The sequence below is a fragment of the Rhineura floridana genome, chromosome 2 (assembly GCF_030035675.1).
Source record: "Rhineura floridana isolate rRhiFlo1 chromosome 2, rRhiFlo1.hap2, whole genome shotgun sequence".
NCBI lineage: Eukaryota > Metazoa > Chordata > Lepidosauria > Squamata > Rhineuridae > Rhineura > Rhineura floridana.
In genome coordinates this window covers 189,051,248-189,075,100 of record NC_084481.1, presented here as the reverse complement: position 1 = coordinate 189,075,100, position 23,853 = coordinate 189,051,248, and the positions used below count along the sequence as shown (strand labels likewise).

General features: G+C 42.5%; 1 protein-coding gene across 1 annotated transcript in view; it reads right to left on the bottom strand.

Annotated features, from left to right (window-relative positions):
* Positions 1-700: 700 nt before the first annotated feature.
* TTC6 (tetratricopeptide repeat domain 6) overlaps positions 701-23,853 on the bottom strand; it is a 136,323-nt gene continuing 113,170 nt past the window's right edge. The window contains exons 15-21 of the mRNA XM_061612809.1: positions 23,456-23,698; positions 22,551-23,167; positions 16,784-16,994; positions 9,023-9,175; positions 4,322-4,492; positions 1,890-2,115; positions 701-909 (exon numbers count right to left, since the gene is read on the bottom strand). Coding sequence (XP_061468793.1) covers positions 773-909; positions 1,890-2,115; positions 4,322-4,492; positions 9,023-9,175; positions 16,784-16,994; positions 22,551-23,167; positions 23,456-23,698 — 1,758 coding nt within the window. The 3' untranslated portion in view covers positions 701-772. The remainder of the gene's footprint in view (positions 910-1,889; positions 2,116-4,321; positions 4,493-9,022; positions 9,176-16,783; positions 16,995-22,550; positions 23,168-23,455; positions 23,699-23,853) is intronic.

The following is a 23,853-nucleotide window of genomic DNA, read 5'->3' as shown; positions in this document are numbered from 1 at the left end:
AAATAAATGATTTAAATAAATAACTAATAATGTTTCAAGAGGATCAGATGCAGTGCCACCTCCTCTTCCATCTCCACCCACTCACCCTATGGGTGCATGGGACTTTGGAGCTAGATGTACCTGCTTTTGCAATGTCCTTGAAGGTTCAGGGAGCATATTTGTACACTGTGGGCTGACACAACTGCTTTGAAGAATTGGCATTCTCAGTCCTTAAACTCCTCTAACGGTTCAATTCCACTCATTATTCCAGTGTTCTGTGTTTTTGTGGGCTCCCAGTTTTTTCCCCTTCTGAACGGCCATTAAGGATACTCAGTCTCTGCTGTACTAGGATAGATGGGAATCACTTAATGAGCTATTAACATTTGTAGCTGTTTATTTGTATTTAGTTTTTTCCTCCATAGCATACTGTTCCGATGTGGATTACACGAAAACAAAAATCAGTTAAAGCAGTTTCAGCAAATCTAGAGCTTAAAAGTGGAGAAACAAAATTATAACCTATCATTCACATTTTTCTAATAACCCTACTAAATATTTTCTGTAGAATATTCTAGTGATTGTTTTCATTGTTCTTTTCATTAAATGTTTCCTATTCGGTTCTGTAAATAAAATATGTACAGAAATTCATAGTTACAATATAAAATAAATTGTGACAACAAATACAAAACATTAGTGTAAACAGTGCATATAGCAGCAAAAAAATGATCTTCAAAATAAACAGGAAAAGTGACCATAATATCAGCTATCGTGTAACTATATATCAAAAAATATATTTTCATCCAGTGCTGATAAGTTCTTGGATACTGATAGCTTTCCTGTAATCAGCAATAGCTTCTTTAATCAAACCCATCTTGCCACGAATATCAGCTCTGAGCTTATACATCAGAGAATCATATGGTTGAATTGACAGTGCTGTAAAAAGATAGTATTTTTATTAGTGACTTCTCAGAGTAAATAATAACCATATGCTAAATATTCATCTGTAAGGAACTTGATTAATTTGGATACACAAAATTTATAGTGTAGTAGTATACTTTATTGCAAAGCCAAAGGCCATCGCATAACCAACACACAATCCATTTTAAAAGGATAAACACCAATAATACATATAAAACTAAAATTCCAATACGATCCATTTAAAATTAGCAAGACAATAAAACTTAATGGCCGGGGACCACACTTGGAATCAATTAAATGCTAAAAGGCCTGGTCTGTGCGAGAATAAAATAACCGCCCAGAGTCCCCTCAACGGTCAATCCTGAATATGTTTTGCACGGATTTTTTGGGCTGCCAGTGCAGTATTTAGCCTGTGTCATAGGTTATAGAGAATTAAATACATTAATATAAGCGTAACCTCAGTAACTAAAAATCCAATTAAAGAGGTCTTGCAATGTTTCCAGAAGATGCAGTGGACTGCGATTTTGTCAATCTCCAGGAGTGGGATGCTCTATAACATTAACATGGCACTTAAAAGCAATTAGGCAGGAAAATAAACCCATTTGGACCTGATCCAGAGATCACTGCACACAGCAGTTAATTGCTGCATGCAAGGATCTCCCCCCACTGAACAGATTATTAGTGTTGACAGCTTTGACAGTGTAGACGGCCTACTTCTGCATGTGTGAAAGGGAGATAAAGGAGCTACTGATAATCAGTTTGTCCACCTCCTAACATGTTTTAATCAGTCAAACCTAGCATTGCTGATCAGCTGTGCATGATTGTGCAGGAGCACTGTGCATGCACACCTAGATCCCTGCCTCATTCAGTATTTTTGGATCTGCACAGATTTGCCATTCTGGATCAGAGAGATCACTTACAAGTCCATTTGGAGTCTTTGCTATTTAAATAAAGAGGAAAGTAAGTAAGTGACATATCTATATATATATAAGTACCTTTTGAAATGTCCTCCTCAGCTTGTTCATATTGCTGTAATGTACTGTAGAGATTTGCCTTGTTAAAATATATTGCTGCAGAGAAAGGAGAAAGGCAAATTGCCTTCTCAAAATCTGCTTTTGCTTCTTCAAAGTTTTTTAACAGAGTATTTGTAATAGCTCGATTCAAGAATGCAGATTCATTTTTTGGATCAAGCATCAGTGCCTTGGAATAATAGTCGTTTGCCTTAAAAAAAGGAATAAAATGTATACACCTAAACATGCTGGATGATCAGACAGTAAATATTCATTCAAAGGAATTATTAATGTAGCTGTTGGAATCTGCTCAAATTTCCATTGCTCAAAAATGGAAGACATTTCACAATTTACAATTGTCTTTATGGTATAACAATGTCTGGCATCTGGCAATATCTGAGAAAATAACACAAAATTTAAAAGTCTTGAAAAGATCCAAAGACATGGAACATTTCTACACTATTTGGTAGAAGTTTATCACTTATGCTACTGCAAATGATCTCAAAAGTTATTTGCCTGTAACAGTGTATAAAAACTGGATATCCTGTCTGATTTATAAAAATTATATTCCTGTATTGACTTTGCTGAACTGTTTATACTAAAGGAGGGATTTGTAATGTGATAATGAAATCAAACATTTGATGCATATCCCCTAACTGTATTTGTTTGTTATGTTCTTTATAATTCAATAAAATCAAAATAAATAAAAGATATAGTATACACCTTTTGAAATTGCTTATTACTTTTATTTAATGAAACCACTAGCAACATGTGAAATGTTCTTTATTTTAACTTAATATTCAAGAGAACTGTCAAGCCTGGTTATGTTTCATTCTAGTAATTTTCCCTACTAATTGCAGCATTTGCTCATTATAGTTCCATTTATTCCTGAGAATTCAGAGAAATATAATTCCCAAACAACTGCATTTCCATGTTTTCTCTGCTGTCCCATTTTTTTCAAGTGCTGATTTATTGCAAAATTTTAAACTTCCCCTGCAGTTACAGAATAGTAGTATCAGGTGTGAACTGACTATAGTGCTTTTGTCTCATCTGGGACAAAAGAATAGTCTGTGAGTTGATAGGTGACTGAAATAACTGAAGATGTTTTTATTCAGACAAGCGATCCTAGGCATATCTTATGCCACTTTTATGAAATCACAGAACTATATTTTATATTGCTTTCTATATATTTCACATGTGATTTTATAAAATGTTTTGTTACACATCACTTCAAAAATGTTTAAATATGAAGCAATTAATAAACACTTTGCACAAATAAAATAATGTTTCATGTCTCTAGCTCCAGCAGCACCCATCCAGCCCCTCCCATTACTATTACTTAAAAAAACAAAGTAGTGGTGAAATTGAAAAAAGTTTTTCTCCATTTCAACAGTGAACATTTCTGGACTTCCAGGGAAACAAATGGAAGAAATGGCTATCAGTTTCACCTGATACACATAGAGCAATGCTGATGTGCACAAATAGACTTTTTGAAGGAAAGAAGGCAGCAGCAACAATGCCAGTGGCAAGACACAGGATGGGTGCCGAAGAGGACTGCCTTTTCTTTCAAAAGGTTACCTTCCCCTTGGCATGGGGACTAGATAATACACAATCATTACGGAATAGGATTAGCCCTACAATAATATTGGCCAAAACAATTGCCTTGTTATCTATAAGCATCCTAACATATTTGGTTACTAAGTTACTCAGTGGTCCTGAGGTTCACTGAAATTCTCAGTATTTTCCTGGAATCTGAAGGCAAAACAGTACAAAACTTTTTGTAAGACATTATAACTAGCATTCTATCTGTGTTATGCACTATTACAAAATTTACACACATTATAGTTCCATTATCAGCTGCCTATTTCAAGTTAAAACTGATTATAAACCTTATTATAGCTACTGAAGTATAGTATATTGATTAAATTTCAGGGTATGTCTTGTTTCTCACAAAAACAGCTATTTCAGCACACCATGGGATATTTAAGAACTGGGCAACAATCCCACATAAACCCTATTCAACTCTCAGGGTATGGTGTGAACACATCCAAGCAGACCCATGGTCCTGCAGTTTGGCATTGGCCAGATACTACACTTGTTGCTGCTGCTGTTGAAAGGTCAGTAGGCAGATAACTGGTATAGGGCAAGCACCTACCCAGTACTCCATGGTACTTCCATATGGGCAAAATGGTCTGAGGATCCAGCATAATCCTCCCTTCTGCCTTCCAGCCAAAAACCTGGAGAGTGATCTTTCCAGTCATCTGGAAAAATCAGGCAGGTGAGTCACCTGTCCTTGAGCTTAAAGGCTAACATGCTTTATTAAGGATTGTGCTACAAATCTGTTTCTAGCTGAAATTACTTTAGGAATCATTCCAAGGAAAAGAGTTCAGGAAAATTTGTGAGCACAGAATACAGACCTGTGAGAACTGCCTGTTAAGAAAGTAGATATTTGCTGCATTGAAATATGCCAAAGCATAATTAGGGTCAATGGTAATAGCCTGATGGTAGTCTTTCATAGCACAATTCAAATATCCCATAAACTGATTAATGACACCTCGATTTGTAAGCAACTCTGCATTTGTAGTTATCTGAAATACAGTAAACAAAAATAAAATTGTAAGAATAAAATTAATAAAGGGCATATTTAATATAAACAGAAAGTAATATCTTAATCTGGATGGTTAGCTTTAAATTATGACCTAAAAGCAGAGATCCTTATGCACAGCAGCAGACTGGATGTATGCATGAGGATGTATTACTCGGCTATTAGTAATAACAGTGACATTCTACCTCCACTGTTGGAGGCAGTATGCCTCTGAATACCAGTTGCTGAGAATCGTTTACTGTAAATGGACCTTCTAGGCTGGCATGTGAGGCATCTGTGTCCTGATGTGGCAGGGACCATGTAATTTTAAACTTTAATATATTGTCCTCTCTCTAGTTTCGCTCCATTTTTTCATCTGTGACAAAGCTTCCAAGATGGATCCCAGTGAGGAGTATGTACAGAAAAGATAACAAAGAACATATGTGAAGAAATGCCATCTATAGCAGGGATGGGAACCAATGCCTGTGAAGCCAGCAGGTGGTGATCAAAATGATCGATTTGCTGTGGATCTTGCATAGAATCCTGGCCAATGACAGAAAGGAGGGGGCAGGAAGCATACAGTAGAATTCATGGCCAGGTTAAGAGTATACATCCTTTCTGCTTTCTGGGTCTGGAAGCTGAACAAAAAGCTGTAACCACCCTGGCCTAGGTGGAGAACGCACCCTTAGAAGATTCCTACATACTCTCCTGAGCCATAACCATCAGCTTGAAAAACCAGTCTCTGTGCATGGCCAGAAGCAGCCACAAACACCTCCTTCGCCCTCTGCAAACATCTTTCAAAGAACTCTTGAATATGAGTATGCTCATGCCTTCCACTCCTTCTGTCCAGAACTTGGAGGAAAAACCTGCTCACCATGAAGGTGGCTGGGGAGAAAGCAGAACAACCTCCAGGTGACCAAATCTGCCCACAATCTCCATGTAAAATGGACTCTGGTGTATTTTACCACCAATGCGAGGGAAATCTGGCCCAGAGGACAGAGGATATATCAGTCTCCATAATCCTCTGGTTACATTAACTGTACAAGAGCCACTCTTTTGGAATCAATATGAAGTCTTTACTGTCTCCTGTCAAGGAGGCATGGAACCTGAAAAATATTTTACTGCTGTGCTAGAAAACGCACAAGTACTATATTGCAGGGTCACCTGAGTACCCTTGAGTTTCTAAGCAGAAGTAGTTGCAGTGTTTAGGAAAATATAGTTCAATGGGAATTGCCTGCAGATGCAATCAGCTTTGGCAGAAAGAGCAGAAGAAAGCTGGAATGGAGGAAACTTACATTAATGGCAAATGCCCCCACAAGCCCCTCTGAGATCTCTGTGTAGCTTCTGGAATAGAGAAAATTAAATATATGCATCCGAGATTCACAGAGACCAGGATGTTCCCTTGCTGGATAGCCTCTCAAAAAACAAAGTAAACACCTGCGTTTGTTTTTTGCTAAGTATCTGATCTGCAACCTAAATGCTGGGTTAGAGGAGATACCCACTCAGTATCCTGAGGTCCAGGGAGTTCAGGTTTTTCAGAGAATGCAACAAGGTTTTACCTTGAATCTACACTGTGAAGGAAAACATACCTAGGTGACACCAGTAACTTTAAACAATAACCTTCCTGAATGTTTTGAACTCAGCCATTTATCTGTTAAAGAAGCTTATCCAGCAAGATGGAACTACTCAACCACTGTTTGTCCTAGCAGAATATTAGGCACCATTAGAATCTGTGCAGTGCCAATAAGCCCTACATTTAAACTACTGTCAAAGAGATAGAAGGGAGTAATAGAGGACTTGGAGACTTTTTTTCTTATTATTTAAGAAATAGAGACAGAAGCTTCTTTTAGGCCTCAACATTTCAAGTAAAATTTCAAATATTCTCCAAAGGGACTATATGTCAACTAAAGGAGTAAAGGCAAATTAACTTTAGCTTTAAAGTATACACTTCATTTATTGAATTGCTGCCAAGGTGCAGGCAGAAATATAGTATAGCATCTTAATTTGTATCTAAGCTAACTCATTATTATGTATCATTATTAATGTACAATGAAATTTAAAAATACAAAACTTACATAAATTGTACAGAGAACTAAACCCTACTGAAGGGCATGTTCCAGGAGTTCCTTGGGTCAAAGAACTGAAAAACTTTGAAAAACACAAGACCAGGCAGCTACAGGACCCTCCACTAAGAGAATCCTTCAAACTCCTCATGAAGTGATGAGATTATTTATGAGGATTTTAAAAAGCTTACAGTGTGGTGTTGCCCCTGGAAACACCTCTTATGGAAATATTACAGGGCCATCTGTGGTTGAACTATCTGAAGGACTGAGTTCTCAGATGTCAATCTTGAAAGCCTTTCTACCTTGTGTCATATTTACTCTCTAGTAAGTGGCAGATAGATGGTGGAAAGAGTGAGAGGCCGGGGAGTTGATATCTCTGAAGGTGAGAGACTAGGAGAGGAAAGAAAAGCTCCCAGGTGAGAGCTGGAAGGAGTTGTCATATTGTGGGAGTGGGATTAAGAGCTAGTTTTGTACAGAGTAAAGTATTTGTATGCTACTGCAAATTCCCCCTCTTCCATCATTATTCTTCATATTCTGTTGTTAAATAGGTATTATGTTTTATAGTTGAAGCTGAGATAAGTAGACAATAACATATTAGACTCTTGGATTTTTCAGGGGTTGAGTTGTGGAGTTTATTGTTGGGTTGACATTATGAATAATTTGACACGGCTGCTTATTATGTATTGCTCCTTATGTATTATGCTCATTTTTCCTAGTGTTATGCATTAACCATTGTTTATTACAAACTGCGTTGTTTTTATTTTTTGTATTGTATGCATTTCCATTATGTTGCATTGTAAACCATCCTGTGGCCTTTTTTATAAGGGGCAGTATATAAATTTCTCAAATAAATGAAATAAATAAAGAATACATTGAGGGACAGATGGATTGTAGAATCAGTTTCTGGCCCTGTGAAATGCAAAATTGACCTTTGGGATGAATGGGTGCTGTGGTGATTACAATTAAAAAAACCAACTTAAGAGACAGAAATCTGAGTTTCAAAAGAATGTTGCAGAAGTGTCTTGAGAACCACATGGAATTGCCAGGTTGGGAAACAGAGCATGACTAGAGGGCTAAGAAGTGAGACTCCCTCTGAAGAAGCATTTCAGATTGGGATGTTGGCTTAGGAGTTTGAACCCAGATAGAAGTAGTAGAGAGACAAGTGGCCTGACATTTCAGCTAACTGGGCTTGAGGCTCTTGTCAAGGCCTTTCTTGGAAAAGGCTAACAATTATTTAACTCCTGCTTCTCTGCAACTTAGTTAGTTCTTGTGGCCTTACCTTATGAAGGGCCTTCAGGACAGATCCAGTTGGTGGAACTACATCTGGAGAACAGAATAGGCTGGCTTGCCTGAGGCAGTATTCAGAGTCTGAGACATTAGCACTCAACTTCTAAACAGCTAGGTTGAACTATGTCACATCTGAATGCAAGTCTGGCCCCTATGACAGGAGGCTGCTCTTTGGGTATATCACTTAGCTCTCGTAAGTCCCATAATGTGGATGTCTCATATGCCAGTCTGAGAATGGAACATTGGTTCACTTACCATGAATAACCTTTTTTGGCTGACATGGTGAGACATCTACAACCACACCCTACTTGCACAGGGCCACCTCTTAATACTCCATTTGAGGACCTTCATTTTCTCACTCCAATGGGACTAGATTCTGCTCAGTGGCCTCTGCTGGGGGGGAAGTATTTTGGTGGCCTGTTTTATGCCCCACAACTTAAGGAGGGGAGCAGCAGAGTTTGCCTGTTGAGTGGCCTTCCTTCTAGTTATCAAGAGAGGCTCTGTGGGGGAGGCATTCAAGCATTAGAATGATCAGGAGAGGCTCAGGAAAGGCTTTGCTGAAAGCCTTCTGACCAGCCATTTGGCTGAAAACCAGTTTCTCAGATTGGAGGGTGTTTTCTTTTGGGGGGTTTTCCGCCTGCAATTACCATGTTAGCCAGAAAGAATGAAGTGGAGAGGAGTGAGGGGAAAGGTAAGGAGCTCTCTCTTGGGGGTGAGGAGAAAGCAAGTTAAATAGCTCAACAAAGGAACAACAGACCACAGAAAACAGAGAAAGAGAAAGATGAGGGAAACAAATGGAGCAGAAGTAGGAGAGAGAGCATACACATGTCTGCTTGGGCAAAGGCAGGAATGAAAAACTGGAGGGAAACCAGAGGGACGATGATATATTACAGCTATTATCATCATCATCATCATCATCATCATCATCCTTCCCTTCCTCTAGAAAGAGCCCAGGGCACCAATGCTTAAAGTCACAGGGTCCCTGCCTGGCCAAATCAACCCATCATGTGGATGTCTCACATGCCAATCTGAGAAAGGCTGAGTGTACATACACAACTGGAGGTCAGTAAGGGGTAAGCAATAAGGAATTTGAAGATATGGGAAGACAGAGTTGATAGGAAGGGTATAAATTACAAGCAAGGAAGTACACTCTTTAAATGACCAGTAACAGAGCAAGTATTTACCTTCAGTGCAGCATTTGTATCTTGAAAGGCAGCAAAAGTATCACCCATCTGAAGACAGACTACAGCTCGCCCATCATAAGCAATGTGACATGTAGGATCAATATAAATGGCTGTTGTAAACTGGGACCAAGCTTTCTGAAATTTTCCAAGAGCCTAAAATAATTTAACATGATCAGTAACAAAATCAGACATAGTGAAAGGCGGTCTCACCTCTTTAAAAATGTGCCTAAAGCAGCCTTTATCAGCCTGGTGCCCACAAGATAAATAAATAAATAAATATTGGTCCCTGCTTAAACATTTTTTGTTTAGATAAGCCTATCCAGACACATAGATGTCAATCTGTTTTTTTTTGTTAGTAGCTGTTTTAAATTGTTCTAAATATGTTTTTCATTACTTGTTCTTAACTGTTTTATTGGTAATTTTCATGTTTTTTGTAAACTGCTTAGAAGTCTTTACATTCAAGTGGTACATACATTTTATCAAATAAAATAAAATAAAAATAAATGTTTTGGACAACAACTCCCATAAGTCCCAACCTGTATTATTGTAGTACTGAATGATAGGAGAAAGTTGCCAGATGCCTTCAGAGTGAGTCTGTAACTGGCAGAAGGCTGGCCCTCCCTGGATGTGAGACAGAGATCTGCCCTGTGTGAAAAATATTCAGGAGGTCTGACTGTTCCTAATTCTCGCAGAGGCCTACTGGGATAATTGGCTCAGGTAGTTTTTGTTGGTGGGCTTTTGTCGGGTCCATATCAGGCGTTTATGAGGAGTCTTATAAGGAAGGACATGGGTGATGCCACCCCAATTTCAGTGATCACGGGTAGAGGGAAGTATAGCCATGGGGAGGTGGTGAATTACCATAGAAAACGAGGACAGGGATATCTACACCTTGTTCCTTGCTGCCACTCCTCTCATGGATGGGTTCCTTGTTGCTCATCTGCTGTGCCCACTGGCCTGTGTGTGTTGTTGTTTAACACAAGATCAGTACACAATAAGACCACACTCATCCATGATTTGATCATGGCTGAAAGTGCCAATTTGGTGTGCATTACTGAGACCTGGAGGGGTGAGCTGGGAGGAGTTGATCTGACCCAGCTTTGCCCACCTGGATACTCGGTGCAACACCAGCACAGGCTGCAGGTACTGGAGGAAGGAGTTGCTGTGGTCTACAGAACTTCCATCTCTGTCACCAGGAAACCACTCTGTCTTGGAGCTGGCTGTGAGGGCCTGTGCCTGGTGTTGGGCCAAGTAGACAGTAAAGTAGGGTTGCTGCTGATGTACCGTCCACCCTACTGCCTGGCAACTTCTCTAACTCAGCTCAGCTGAGGCCATCTCGGCTGTGGTATTCATAGAATCACACAATAGTAGAGTTGGAAGGGGCCCATAAGGCCATCAAGTCCAACCCCCTGCTCAATGCAGAAATCTAAATCAAAGCATTCCCGATAGATGGCTGTCCAGCTGCCTCTTCAATGCCTCCAGTGTCGGAGAGCCCACTACCTCTCTAGGTATTTGGTTCCATTGTCGTATGGCTCTAACAGTTAGGAAGGTTCTCCTGATGTCCAGTCAAAATCTGGCTTCCTGCAACTTGAGCTCATTATTCCATGTCCTGCACTCTGGGACGATCAAGAAGAGATCCTGGCCCTCCTCTGTGTGACAACCTTTCATGTACTTGAAGAGTGCTATCATATCTCCCCTCAGTCTTCTCTTCTCCAGGCTAAACATGCCCAGTTCTTTCAATCTCTCCTCATACAGCTTTGTTTCCAGTCCCCTGATCATCCTTGTTGCCCTCCTCTGAACCTGTTCCAGTTTGTCTACATCCTTCTTTAAGTGCGGTCACAGTATCCAAGATGAGGCCTAACCAGTGCTGAACAGAGGAGAACTAATACTTTACACAATTTGGAAACTATACTTCTGTTAATGTAGCCTAATATAGCATTTGCCTTTTTTGCAGCCACATCACACTGTTGGCCCATATTCAGCTTGTGATCAGCGACAATTCCAAGATCCTTCTCACATGTCATATCCCCATCTTATATCTGTGCATTTGGTTTCTTTTTCCTAAGTGTAAAACTTTGCAGTTATCTTGTTGATTTTCATTCTGTTGTTTTCAGCCCAATGCTCCAGCCTATCAAAGTCCCTTTGAATTTTGTTTCTGTCTTCCACAGTATTACCTGTGCCCCCCAATTTTGTATCATCTGCAAATTTGATAAGCATATTCTGGACCTCCTCATCCAAGTTGTTAATAAAAATGTTGAAGAGCGCTGGGCCAAGGACCAAGCCCTGTGGTACCCCACTCATTACTTATGCCCAGTTTGAGAAGGAACCATTGATAAGCACTCTTTGAATATGATTCTGGAGCCAACTGTGGATCCACCTGATAGTTGTTCCATCCAGCCCACATTTAGCTAGCTTGCTAATCAGAATATCATGGGGCACTTTGTCAAAAGCTTTGCTGAAGTTGAGATATATTATGTCCACAGCATTCCCACAGTCTACAAGGGAGGTTACCTGATCAAAAAATGAGACAAGATTAGTTTGGCAGGATTTGTTCTTCATAAATCCATGTTGGCTCCTAGTAATCACTGCATTGTTTTCAAGGTGCTTACAGATTGACTGCTTTATAATCAGCTCCAGAGATTTTCCAGGGATTAATGTTAGGCTGACTGGTCTGTAGTTCCCTGGTTCCTCCTTTTTGCCCTTTTTGAAAATAAGGTTAACATTAGCTCTCCTCCAGTCATCCGGCACTTCACCAGTCCTCCATGATTTCTCAAAGATAATAGCCAGAGGTTCTGAGAGTTCTTCCACCTTCAATACTCTAGGATGCAGTTTATTGGCCCCTGGAGATTTGAACTCGTTCAAAGTGATTAGGTATTCCTTGACTGTTTGTCTATCAATCTTAAGCTCCAATACTGCCCCTTCATGTTTCCCGGGAGGGTCATTGACACTCTTTTGGGAGAAGACTGAGCCAAAGTAGGAATTGAGCACTTCTGTCTTTTCTTTGTCATCTGTTCATCATTTTGCCATCCTCACTGAGTAGCTGTACACCATTTCTTTTCTCTGCCTTTTACTATGGACGTACCAGAAGAAAGCTTTTTTGTTGCTTTTAGCATCCCTCGCTAACCTCAGCTTATACTCAGCTTTAGCCTTCCTGACACCATCCCGGCAATTCTGTGATACCTGCCTGTACTCTTCCTTTGTGGCCTGGCCTTCTTTCCACTTCCTGTATGTGTATTTCGTGTTTTCAGGTCTTCTCTAAGCTTTTTGTGAAGCCACATGGCTTCTTCTGCTGTTTCCCCCCCTTTTTCCTTGTTGGAATTGCTTGCCATTGCGCTTTTAGAATTTCCTTTTTTAGAAACCCCCATCCATCTTGGACTCCTTTTCTCATTAGGGTCACTTGCCATGGAACCATACTTACAATTGTTCTGAGTTTTTTAAAATCAGCTTTCCTGAAGTCTAAGGTGCGCATATGGCTACTCTCAGCTTTTGCTTATGTTAAAATCAAGAATTCAATTATGGTGTGGGTACTTTCCCCCAGAATTCCCGTAACTGCCACTTCATCCACCAAATCATCTCTATTGGTTAGAATCAAGTCAAGGATAACTGATCCTCTAGTTGCTTCCTCCACTTTCTGTAGGAGAAAGTTATCTCCAACACAAGTCAGAAATGTCTAGGAGGGGCCGTGTTTGGCAGAATTTGTCTCCCAACAAATATCGGGATAATTGAAGTCCCCCATTACTACTACATCATGCCTCCTCAAAACATTGGCAATTTGCTTTTCAAAAGTTACATTCTCGTCTTCTCCTTGATTGGGTGGTCGGTAGTAGACTCTAAGCACCACATTCCTTTTATTCCTTGCCCCATTAATTTTAATCCAGATACTCTCGGTGGAGCTACATAGCTCATCTTCCTGTATTTGGCCTGAATCAGCCTTGGTCACCCTGATGGATGACCTTTATCAAGAGAAGGGCAGAGGGAGTGTGACCCTGTTACTCTTACTTGATCTCTCAGCAGCTTTTGATACCATTGACCATGGTATCCTTCTGGGCCAACTTGGTGAGATGGGTATTGGAGGCACTGTTTTACAGTGGTTCCAATCCTATCTCCAAGGTCATTTTCAGAGAATAGCATTTTGGGGGCTGTGGGGTGCTACAGGGTACCATCTTGTCCCCCATGCTGTTTAACATCTATATGAAGCCCTAGGGAGCGGCTGTCAGGAGATTTGGGGTGAGGTGTCAGCAGTATGCTGATGATACCCAGCTATATTTCTCTATAACATCTGAATTGGGAGAGGCTGTGCAAGCTCACTGCTCACTGGGACAGGGTATCGCCAACATGTCACCCTGCTGCTAAAATAACTGCACTGGCTGTCCATTTGCTACCAGGCCAAGTTCAAGGTTCTAGTTTTGGTGTACAAAGCCCTATGCAGGTTGGGACCAGGATACCTGAAAGACTATCTTATCCCTTATATACCCAGTCGATCACTGAGCTCTGCAGGTGAGGGCCTCCTGCAGATACCATCTTATCAGGAGATCCGTTTTGTACAATATAGGAAATGGACCTTTAGCGTGGTGGCACCTACCCTGTGGAATTCCCTACCCTTAAATATTAGACAGGCACCATCTCTATTATTGAAGACCTTCCTCTTTCAACAAGCCTTGTAAGTTGAGACCTTATCCCAGTCTGTGGCTATGTTGGAATTGCTTTTTAATATGTTTTTAAACCTTTTTTTAACAATATGTTTTTAACCTTTTTTTAAAAAAGATGTCTTACAAGCTTTTAAAAAAATGTTTTTAAAGATGTTTTGTTTTAATGTATTTTAAAGTCTGTTTTTATAATGTTTTAAGGTGTTTTTAGTGCTTTTGTTTGCCACCCTAGGCTGCTGCTGGAGGAAGGACGGGATATAAATCAAATAATAAATAAATAAATAAATAGTAATAGTAGTAGTAGTTTAATAAATTTATATCTTGTTCTTCCCAACAGAGCCCAGGGCAGTGAACACATAAACAATATAACAATTAACACATGTAAAAGCAATTCCAATACAGATGCTGACAGTATACCAGCAAGCAATCAGAAACAGAAGTCAAGAGAATGAACGCTGAATTGTTTTGTTATATTTAGATTTTAATGATGTAGAATACATTTTACACTTCTAGGTAGCTTGATTTTATTCAGAAATGTATTGTGGTCAGGCACATTATCCATTATATACTGGAGCAAGTGGAAACCTACAAATGTCATGGGCAGGGCAGTCCAAACCCCCTTTGTACCAATTTGGGGCCCTACCAGCCATTATGGAAGAGTGGCAGTGCCACTCCATTGGTGAAGACCTCCTTCTGGGCAGTGCCCTTCAAGCCCCCTTTGCATCAGTCTTGCTCCAAAAGTGCAGGTAGATGTACTGTTGTGAAAAGCTTTCCTGAAAGCAGCCCTATAACAGGATGTTCCAAGAGAGTGGCTGAGCCAGCCAAGAATCTGTTGGATCCTAAGTTGGCCCCGCTGCCGTCAGGTGATGGCATTGGGCCTAATTCAGGCCCAATCCATTGTGTCAGCTCCAGGCTGGTGTACCAATCTGCCTTCCCCCCCCCCCATACCTCTTATATACTCAGTTGATCAATGTGTTCTGCAGGTGAGGGCCTCCTGCAGATATGATGTTATCAGGAGCTCCATTCTGCATAATATAGGAATCATGCCTTTAGTGTTGTGGCACCTACCCTTTGGAAGTCCCTCTCCTTAAATATTAGACTGGTGCTATCACTGTTGTCTTTTTGCCATCTATGGAAGACCTTCCTCTTCCAACAAGTCTTTTAAGGAGAAATATTCCCCAACCTGCATCTGTAGTGGAATTGTTTTTAAGATGTTTTTAAGGTTTTGTTTGTTTTATCATTTGTTTGCCACCCTGGGATCCTTTTGGAAAGAACGGCGGGATACAGATTTAATAAATAATAACAATATTAAAACAAAATTATATGAAGAGTTACTTTAGGACAAAACATAATAGCAGTACAGCAAAACTATATAAACTGCACAGAAAAAGAAACTGGTAATTTCTTATTTATCTCTCAGCAGAATCTCTAAATGCAGAATTATTCCAATCTCTTTGCAGGTGTATTGTCCAAGAATTTCCCAACGAATGTCATTTTAGGTCCGACATCAGAATTGTCATTGGCTTGCATTCAAATTTGCTTTTCCATTTATAGAAGGGTTTTTGTTCCAGCAGAGATTCCAACTGGTGGAGACAATTTTCTCCGATTCTGCCTTCCCTCTGCAACCCCCACTCAAACACTGTTCTAGAGGGTTACCTAGACCAGAGCAGATTTTCAGGAAATACAGGGGGCTGCAGGGAGAATCAGTGAAAACTGTTCCCCTCTTCTGCCTGCAGGAATATCTCATGAGCAAAGTTCCACTCAAAGGTTCTCTAGATTCAAGCCCATAGGCAGAAGCTTCTCTACATATTTTGGACATTTTTAAATTTCAGAAATAGTCACACGTTTAACTTCAATGCCACTCTCTCAGTAGGATAAGATCAATCTTCTATAGTATACAATAGGGCCCCACTTACCAGCGTTCCGTTTTGCGGCATTTCGCTCATGCAGCGGCTTTCAATTCGGGGAAATCCCCCATTTTAAAGCCGATTTTGCGCTTTTACGGCGTTTTGTGTCATTTTCACGCGACGCGGCCCATTATAGTCAATGGGTTCCACTTTACAGCGATTTCCGCTTTATGGCGGGGGCCTGATCCCTAACCCACCGTATTAGCGGGCCCCTACTGTATGCCTCATACATCTGCAAGTCTCTCAGTCTTTTTCTCCTGAACCACCTTGCCAATGCCAGTAGGCAAAAGTATTATATTAAAGCAAAGAAGGATGGGAAGTTAACAGAATGTATTTTGGGAACTGTGCAAAAGAGCTCCTACCATGCTTCTTGTCTGGATGAATGTCATAGGACAATAGTATTGTTTTCTATTGTTGATCTCTTCAGAGAGTGCAAAAAGAGACATTGTTCATTTAGTTACTGTAAACCGTCCAGAGAGCTTCAGCTATGGGGTGGTGTACAAGTATAATAAATAAATAAAATTGTTCAGAAAGAGAACAATGATGGAAAGCAGTGCTCTTTCCCTACACAATTCATAGGGAGAGGAGAGATGGAGGAGGTAACAAAAATGTAGATTTTTACACAACAGTAAGAGGGTGCACTAAGGTCAGAGATACACTTGCAGTTGTGTGCTGGCTTCAATAAGTCTCCACCTCCAGTTTTCTGAACATGAGGACACACAATGTAGTCAAACTCCACCCCCTTTTATTCCAAAACCTCAGAAGTTGCAGCTCCAGCATGCTTTACCTTGAAGTCAGGTTCACACAGACTTCAAAACTGATTGGCCATCAACCCCATTGCTACTCCTGGTGTGTTCAGTTAAAATGCTTTGCTGTAGACTGAGGAAGACACAGTGATTGGCCCAACATTTTGCTGTGGATGGTCCTAATCAGCAGTGGGGAAGAGAGATGCATCTAGCTGTCGGCTGAGTGTATCAGTTTTAATTTTTCTTCAAAAAACTGACTTGGGGTTGAATACTTATGCAAGCAACATTTCAGTTTTTTATGTTTCTTACAAACATTTCCCAACATAAAACCAATGTCACCTTACAATAACTGATTTTGAGTTTCAAATATCATACAGAACGAAATTACAATGTACCATTTGTAATTCAGTAATATGAGAGCATTTGTCAGGGGTCTGATGACTTTTGCAAGGCACTGTACATTACCTGCAAACTGTATCCTAAGCAAAGTCGGGTCTTTATGCACACAGGATTTAGATGTATTGCTTTCAAGAAATCTTTCAGGGCTTGTTCGGTGCCTTCCTCATGACCATATTCCAGGTATGCATTTCCTCGTCCAATATAGCCATCCAGAGAAAAAGGATCTAGTTTAAGAACCATGGAAAATGAATGCACAGCGTCTTCATATTTCTGAAGTCTGAAAATCGATATACATTTGAAGATTAGTGTTTTATTAGCAACATTATATGTTATATACTTTAAAACAAGTCAGCAGGCAATGGTGCAGGAATCAGGGGCATAAATATGATTATAGGCAGTTTCTAAACATCTTTGTCATTTTTGCCTAACATATTCTCACATGGCTTGTTTTGTCATGGTTTATAATATTTATTTTGCCATCAGAATTCCTTTTTAAAACATGAGTCACAGGTTGTGCTGATCAAGTGAACTGGTTCAGAAAAATACCAAAGCAGCAAAATACCTGGATTTTCCTTACAATAAATATCCAGTTCTGGGTCAGGGTATCTTCGCTCAGGAGAGGAAATTTTATTTGAAATGTAATGTTCTTTTACTGTATGCTGTTGAACTGTGTTTTGTTGAAACATGACTTGTATTTTAATACGTATTTTGTATTTTCCTTTTACATGTGTTTAATTGTGGTAGCCTATGGCTCTACCTGTGAGACTGCCTCTCCCACAGCAGGAGCCAGGGCCAGCTTATAACTTTGACTCCTCTGTTAGGAACCGAAATCCAAAATTCCAGCCAATATGGTTGAAATTGGAATATTAGACTAGAAACACTCCATCCCAAGGAGGTGATTTCCCAAAAGGCCCCAACTACCACCCCAGATATAGCCTATCATCCAGAATAAGCTCTCCAGAATAACAAGCTGGAATACCTAGACACCAAAGAGGTGGGTCAAATGCCCTCCTTACTTTCTCTTTAACAGGATATTTATGGTACAAAAATTCCTATTTTCTCTGACTAGAGCATTCAAAGAGCTTCAAGATGTAGAAACGCACAATAAGACAGGGAGGCTTCTAGGTGATGACTACCATATGTCTGTACCACCCTAGTGCTCTCCCGAATGCTGCATCAGCTGATGCAAACACTATTACTTTGTAATGTGTGAACAGATGCCCAAGTGGTCACTGTATAAATTTGTTTTGGGGAATGCAGATGTAGTTCCACTTATGGAATGGGCCATGAACCTTTCTGGTGGTGACTTGCCCAATACTTTATAAGCCTCCCAAATACATCCTTTCAACCATCTGGATAAGGTAGACCAGGAGAACTTCTGGCTGGGGTTGGAAGTGTTCTGCATCTGTATTGGTTTTAAAAATGTTTGCAAGATGTTTTGTTTGTAAGATGTTTAGTGCTCTATTATCTGGTTGGGCTCCCTTTGGAATGACAGGTGAGATATAAATTTAAATAACAGCAACTTATTTTGTTGAAAGAGGCAACAGAAATAAGAATGAATTAACAAAATATAACACATGTTGTAGTACTATTACCACGTATTGAGTAACTCAGCCATACGCCCCCAGAGAAATTTGAATTATTCAGTTTGTCCCCTCCTTCCCATCTATGTTCTTTCCAATATGAGTTGTTATATTTAAGGGGTGACAAATGCTAGAGCTAAACATGTTAAAGTCTTCAAGCTCACTGGATGGTCTTTGGCTAGTCACTCTCTCTCAGATTAATCTACCTCAAAGGGTGGTTATGAGAATAAAATGGAAGGGGAGCTACCTTAAACTCCTTCAAGGAAAGGCTGGTAAATATATAATAAAAAGATACACATTATATTTGCTGCTGCAGCAACAAGGAGTATTGTGTCCTGCATATAGGTGAGTTGCCTGCTTTTCTTCCAGGATTTCTGTGACTTTAAGGGTCTTCCCTCAAACTCTGAGGGATTTCCATTCCCAGGGCAACAACAATTGCTAAATATCTGCCTCTCCTGCAACTCTTAAAGGCATAGGACTCATGTGAGGAGAAAAGGTGGTAATCCTGCTGCAATGTACAACCTAAGGCACCTTTGTTGACTACAAGGTGGCAGCAGGATTACCAACTTTTTTATTGGCTCTGCTCCTTTGAGTTTATCAGTAGCCTGATAACGTGTTGTTGTTGTTTTTTAAAGCTGGTGAAGGCTGCAATTGTATGCACTTAGAGGAGTAACCTTCCTTGATCACAATGAGACTGAGTATACATGCAGAAGGGACAGGTAACAAAATACAGGGACTGTCTCAGGTGAATATGGCCAGTTTGTGCAAGTGTTATTATCAATTATAACAATGTTTTATGATCCCAAGGATTTCAGCCACAGAACCATCCAACGTAGAATGGTCCCTTGGACCCACCTGAAGGGTGATTTTCACAGGTACGCCTGCCATCAGATTGGGTAGTACTGCCATCTAGCGTCCGAAGGCAAAAACCTGGGGCTCGAGCCCCTCCCACTCCAGTCTTCATGATGACGAGTCCGAAGTGGTAATCTGAAAGTAACCAAAGGGCAAAAGCCCCAGCAGCAAAGAAAATATACATAGCAAATATCATAGAACTTGCAACGTAAGAACAGGTTTTAACTAAAGAAAATCAGACAGAGCACGAAGCACATAGATTGAACTATATACGAAATACTGAACGAATTTCCCCAGAAATCCCCCACAAGGGAGGGACGTGATGGCAGGCGTACCTGTGAAAATCACCCTTCAGGTGGGTCCAAGGGACCATTTTCCACAGGTAGCCTGCCATCAGATTGGGATGTACCAACGTAGCCCCCTAATAGGGAGGGATTCCTAGGAAGTTACAAATCAGAAATAACGTGTTGCAGGACACGTCTCCCGAAAGAGGCGTCAGCTGAAGCATAGCGATCAATCTTATAATGCTTCACAAAGGAGTTAGGGGTAGCCCATACCGCCGCTCTGCATGTGTCTGTAAGAGGAGCATTAGTTAGGAAAGCCGCTGTAGTGGTGGCAGACCTGGTCGAATGGGCCGTGATGTTAGACGGCACTGGCAAATTAAGTGACTGATATGCAATAGAAATACAGGCTCGAAGCCAACAGGACAAAGTGGATTTGGACACCTTTTTTCCCAAAGATCTCGGATGAAAGGATACAAATAATGCGTCTGTCTGTCTAATATCCTGGGTGCGAGAGAGGTAAACTTTCAGCGCTCTCCTAACATCCAGCGAATGCCAGGCCTTTTTGAGGGGATGGACCGGCTTTGGACAAAAGGATGGAAGTACAATGTCCTGGCTACTGTGGAACACTGAGTTGACCTTAGGACAGAACGATGGATCCAGCCTCAGGACTACAGAGTCCTTATGGAATACGCAGAGATGACGGGCCGATGACAGGGCCTGTAACTCCGAAATCCGCCTCGCTTAAGTGATAGCCACGAGGAAAAGGACTTTAAAAGACAACAGTCTTAGAGGCACTGAGGCAAGAGGCTCAAATGGAGGTCGCTGTAATGCCTGCAAAACTTTGGAGAGGTTCCAGGATGGAAAGTGGTGACGTACCGCTGGAGAGAGGTGGGTAGCTCCTCTTAAGAAGCGTTTGATGAGCGGGTGAGTGCCTGGGGTGCTGCCGATGAAGAAACAGACAGAATTGAGGAGATGGTGGAGGCCTGTCTACGCAGGGTGTTCGGTCTGAGTCCCAATGTCATGCCTCTGTGTAGGAACTGTAGAACGAGCTGTACAGTGGCTTGGGGTGCTGAAAAACCTTTAGAAGTGCACCAGCTGGAAAAAGTACGCCAAGTACTCTGATAGATTCGAGTAGTTGACGGACGCCGAGATGCTAAAATAGTGTTTATGACCCCTTGAGACAGACCAGCAGAGATCAACTGTGTCCGCTCAAAAGCCAGGCTGTCAGTCTCAGCCAGTTCGGGTCCGGATGCCAAACTGGTCCTTGGGAAAGAAGATCCGGCCTGATTGGAAGAGTCCAGGGAGCCGCCATTGACATCGAGAGGAGGTCCGAAAACCAGGGTCTGCGAGGCCAGTAGGGTGCTATGAGTAAAATCCGTGTCTGTTCGAGTCGGAGTTTTGTCAATGTCCTGCCTAGGAGTGATATAGGCGGGAAGGCATACAGGAGCCCGTGTGGCCATGGTGTCGTCAGCGCATCCACTGCTTCCGCCGTTGTCTCTAGGTACCTTGAGAAGTAACGAGGCAGTTGGCAGTTTTGGCTGGAGGTGAAGAGATCCAGTGAGAGGGGGCCGAACCGCCGCTGAAGGAGGGTGAACACAGCTGGATGAAGTTTCCATTCTCCCGGATGGATCGTTTGCCTGCTGAGCCAGTCGGCCGTAACGTTTAGCGTGCCGCTGAGGTGTTCTGCTCGTAATGACAGGAGGTGGGACTCGGCCCCGTTGAAGAGTCGTGTCGCTTCCTCCTGTAGAGCCCTGGACCTTGTGCCTCCTTGTCTGTTGATGTGAGATTTCACGCAAACATTGTCCGTGCGAATTAGGACGTGTTGTAGAGCGAATAGTGGCTGGAAGTGTCTCAGAGCGAGATGAGCAGCCCTGAGCTCTAGCCAGTTGATGTTGTAACTTAGTTCCTGGGTTGACCACACGCCTTGGACAAAGGTGGAGTTGCAATGGGCTCCCCAGCCGGACAGACTGGCATCCGTGGTGATTAGGACTCTGGTTGGGTTCCGGAACAGTGTCCCCTTGGTAAGGGAAGTTGTGGATACCCACCAGCGGAATGATTGCGTCAGAGATTGGCCCAGAGGAATTACGCGACGGTTGGACTTGGAGATGTCCGCTTGAAAGGGTAGGAGAGCCCATTGTAAAGGTCTGGAATGATGTCGGGCCCACGGAACGATGTGGATGGTGGAGATCATTGCCCCGAGAAACTGGGCCAGAAATATGACATCTGCTGTGGGGCGATGTAGAAGTAAGTTTGCCATGGCTGTGATGGAAGCAATACGGTCTGGGGACAGAAAGGACATGGCTAGGGATGTGTCCAGTATTGCCCCTAAGTGCTGGAGGCGCTGAGTTGGTTGTAGATGACTCTTTTCGGCATTGATCAGCCAGCCGTGAGAGTGTAGTGCCTCTAGGGTGAACTGGATCTGCCTGTTGGCCAAGTCCCGGGAGCCTACTCGGAGGAGGAGGTCGTCGAGATAAGCATAAATATGGACCCCCTGGAGGCGGAGATATGCCAGCATGGTGGCCATCACTTTGGTGAAGACTCGGGGGGCCGAGGAGAGGCCGAATGGAAGGGCCCAGTATTGAAAATGGAGGTGGCCTAGTGCAAATCTCAGGAACCGTCTGTGACCCGGGCAAATTGGGATGTGTAAGTAAGCGTCCTTCAGGTCGATGGATGCGATAAAGTCCCCTTGTTGTAGAGCCTCTACAATAGATGCCAGAGATTCCATCTTGAAGTGGCGGTATTTGATGAAGCGGTTGAGGCCCTTGAGGTCTAAGACCGCCCTCCATGAGGAGTCTCGCTTGGGAACCGTAAAGAGGACGGAGTACACGCCTTGTAGCCGTTCGGATGGGGGAACAGGCTCTATAGTGGCTATCTCTAGTAGATGTTGTAGTGCGTCCTGCATGATCTTTTTGCGTGCCCTGGAGACGGGGGAGATGCAAAATTTGTCCGGTGGTGTCCGCCAAAATTCTATATTGTAGCCCTGGGTGAAGAGAAGTCTGACCCAGGAGATGTTTGTCAAGTTTAGCCAGATGCTGGAGAAGAAGGAGAGTCTGCCTCCAATGGGGATGGAGTCAGAACTGCCTGCGTTGACGGTTTCCTCTGCCATATGCCTGCCTGCTCTGGTATTGGCCCCTGTATTGTGATCGTTGTCTGGACCAGGGTGCCTTGAAGGGATGGAAATTTGTAGGCCTGGTGTCCCGTCCTCGTCCACCGGGTCGTCCTCTCCGAAAGGGTTGGAAGGAACGGTAAGGGGTAAACCATCGTCCGGGTCTGCGGTTGTCTCTTTTGGCCGTAGCTAGTGCAGGTTTACGATTGTCCTTGGGGTCGACAAGGACTGCTTTGAGAGTGTCCTCACTGAAGAGCATATTTCCCGAGTATGGAGCTAAGGATAAGTTGGTTCTGGCAGTCGAGTCGGCGTCCCAATGTTGGAGCCATAGGGTACGACGAGCTACAATTTCGGCTGCAAGGGCGCGTGCACCGTGATGGGAAGCGTCTAATGTGGCGTCGGCCACAAAGGCAGCAGCCTTGTGTATCTTGAGGATACCTTTCCTTAGTTTGGCGGGATCCGGGTTGGGTTCGTCAAGGATATCCTCTAACCACATCATGGAAGCCCATGAGAAGATAGAGGCAGTAGAAGAGGCCCGGATGGAATGAGCGGAGGCCTCATGGATCTTACGGAAGACAAAGTCAAGCCTCCTCTGATAGGGGTCCTTGAACAGTGATTCGCCTTCCTTTGGAAGGAGAGAACGGGATACAAGATTGGAAATAGGTTGGTCCACCCCCGGGACGTTCAGAAAGGACATGGATTCCGGGTCCAGGGTATAGAGCTTGTTGGCTAAGGAGGAGGAATGACGTGGACGAAGGGGACGGGCCCATTCTTCTCTGGTCAGTTTTTTAATGGGGTCTGGCACGGGAATGAAGTGCTGCACTGATCTGGGGGACTTGAGAACTCTGGCACCCTTGACAGGAGGGACAACCGGTTGAATAAGTTCTGGTTGAATGCCAAGAGTGTCCATGACTCTACGTGACAGACGAGAGAAATCCGCCAGGTCAAACAGGCGATAGGAGATCTCTTCCTCCTGGTCAGATTCCCCACTCCATTCATCCAGGTCAGTCTGAAAAACGTTCATGTAGTCATCAGACTGAGATTGTTCTACGTCCAATCTACCCCTGACCACCTCATATGGGTTAGGAGAGGGTAGTGGAGCATCAGTATTGTCACCGGGTTGTCTCGCAGAGCTGGGCTGTCGCGAGGTTCCGGGCTGAGAAGACAAATGTAGAGTAGGCTGGGGATGGGATAGGCACCCCAGCAGCTCTTGTAGTTGCTGCAGGAAGTCAGGGGTCAACTGTATCCCTGGGGGAGTGGAAGAAGGTATTGCCTGTTCCTGAAGAGGAATTTGAGGCTGCCCATGCGGAG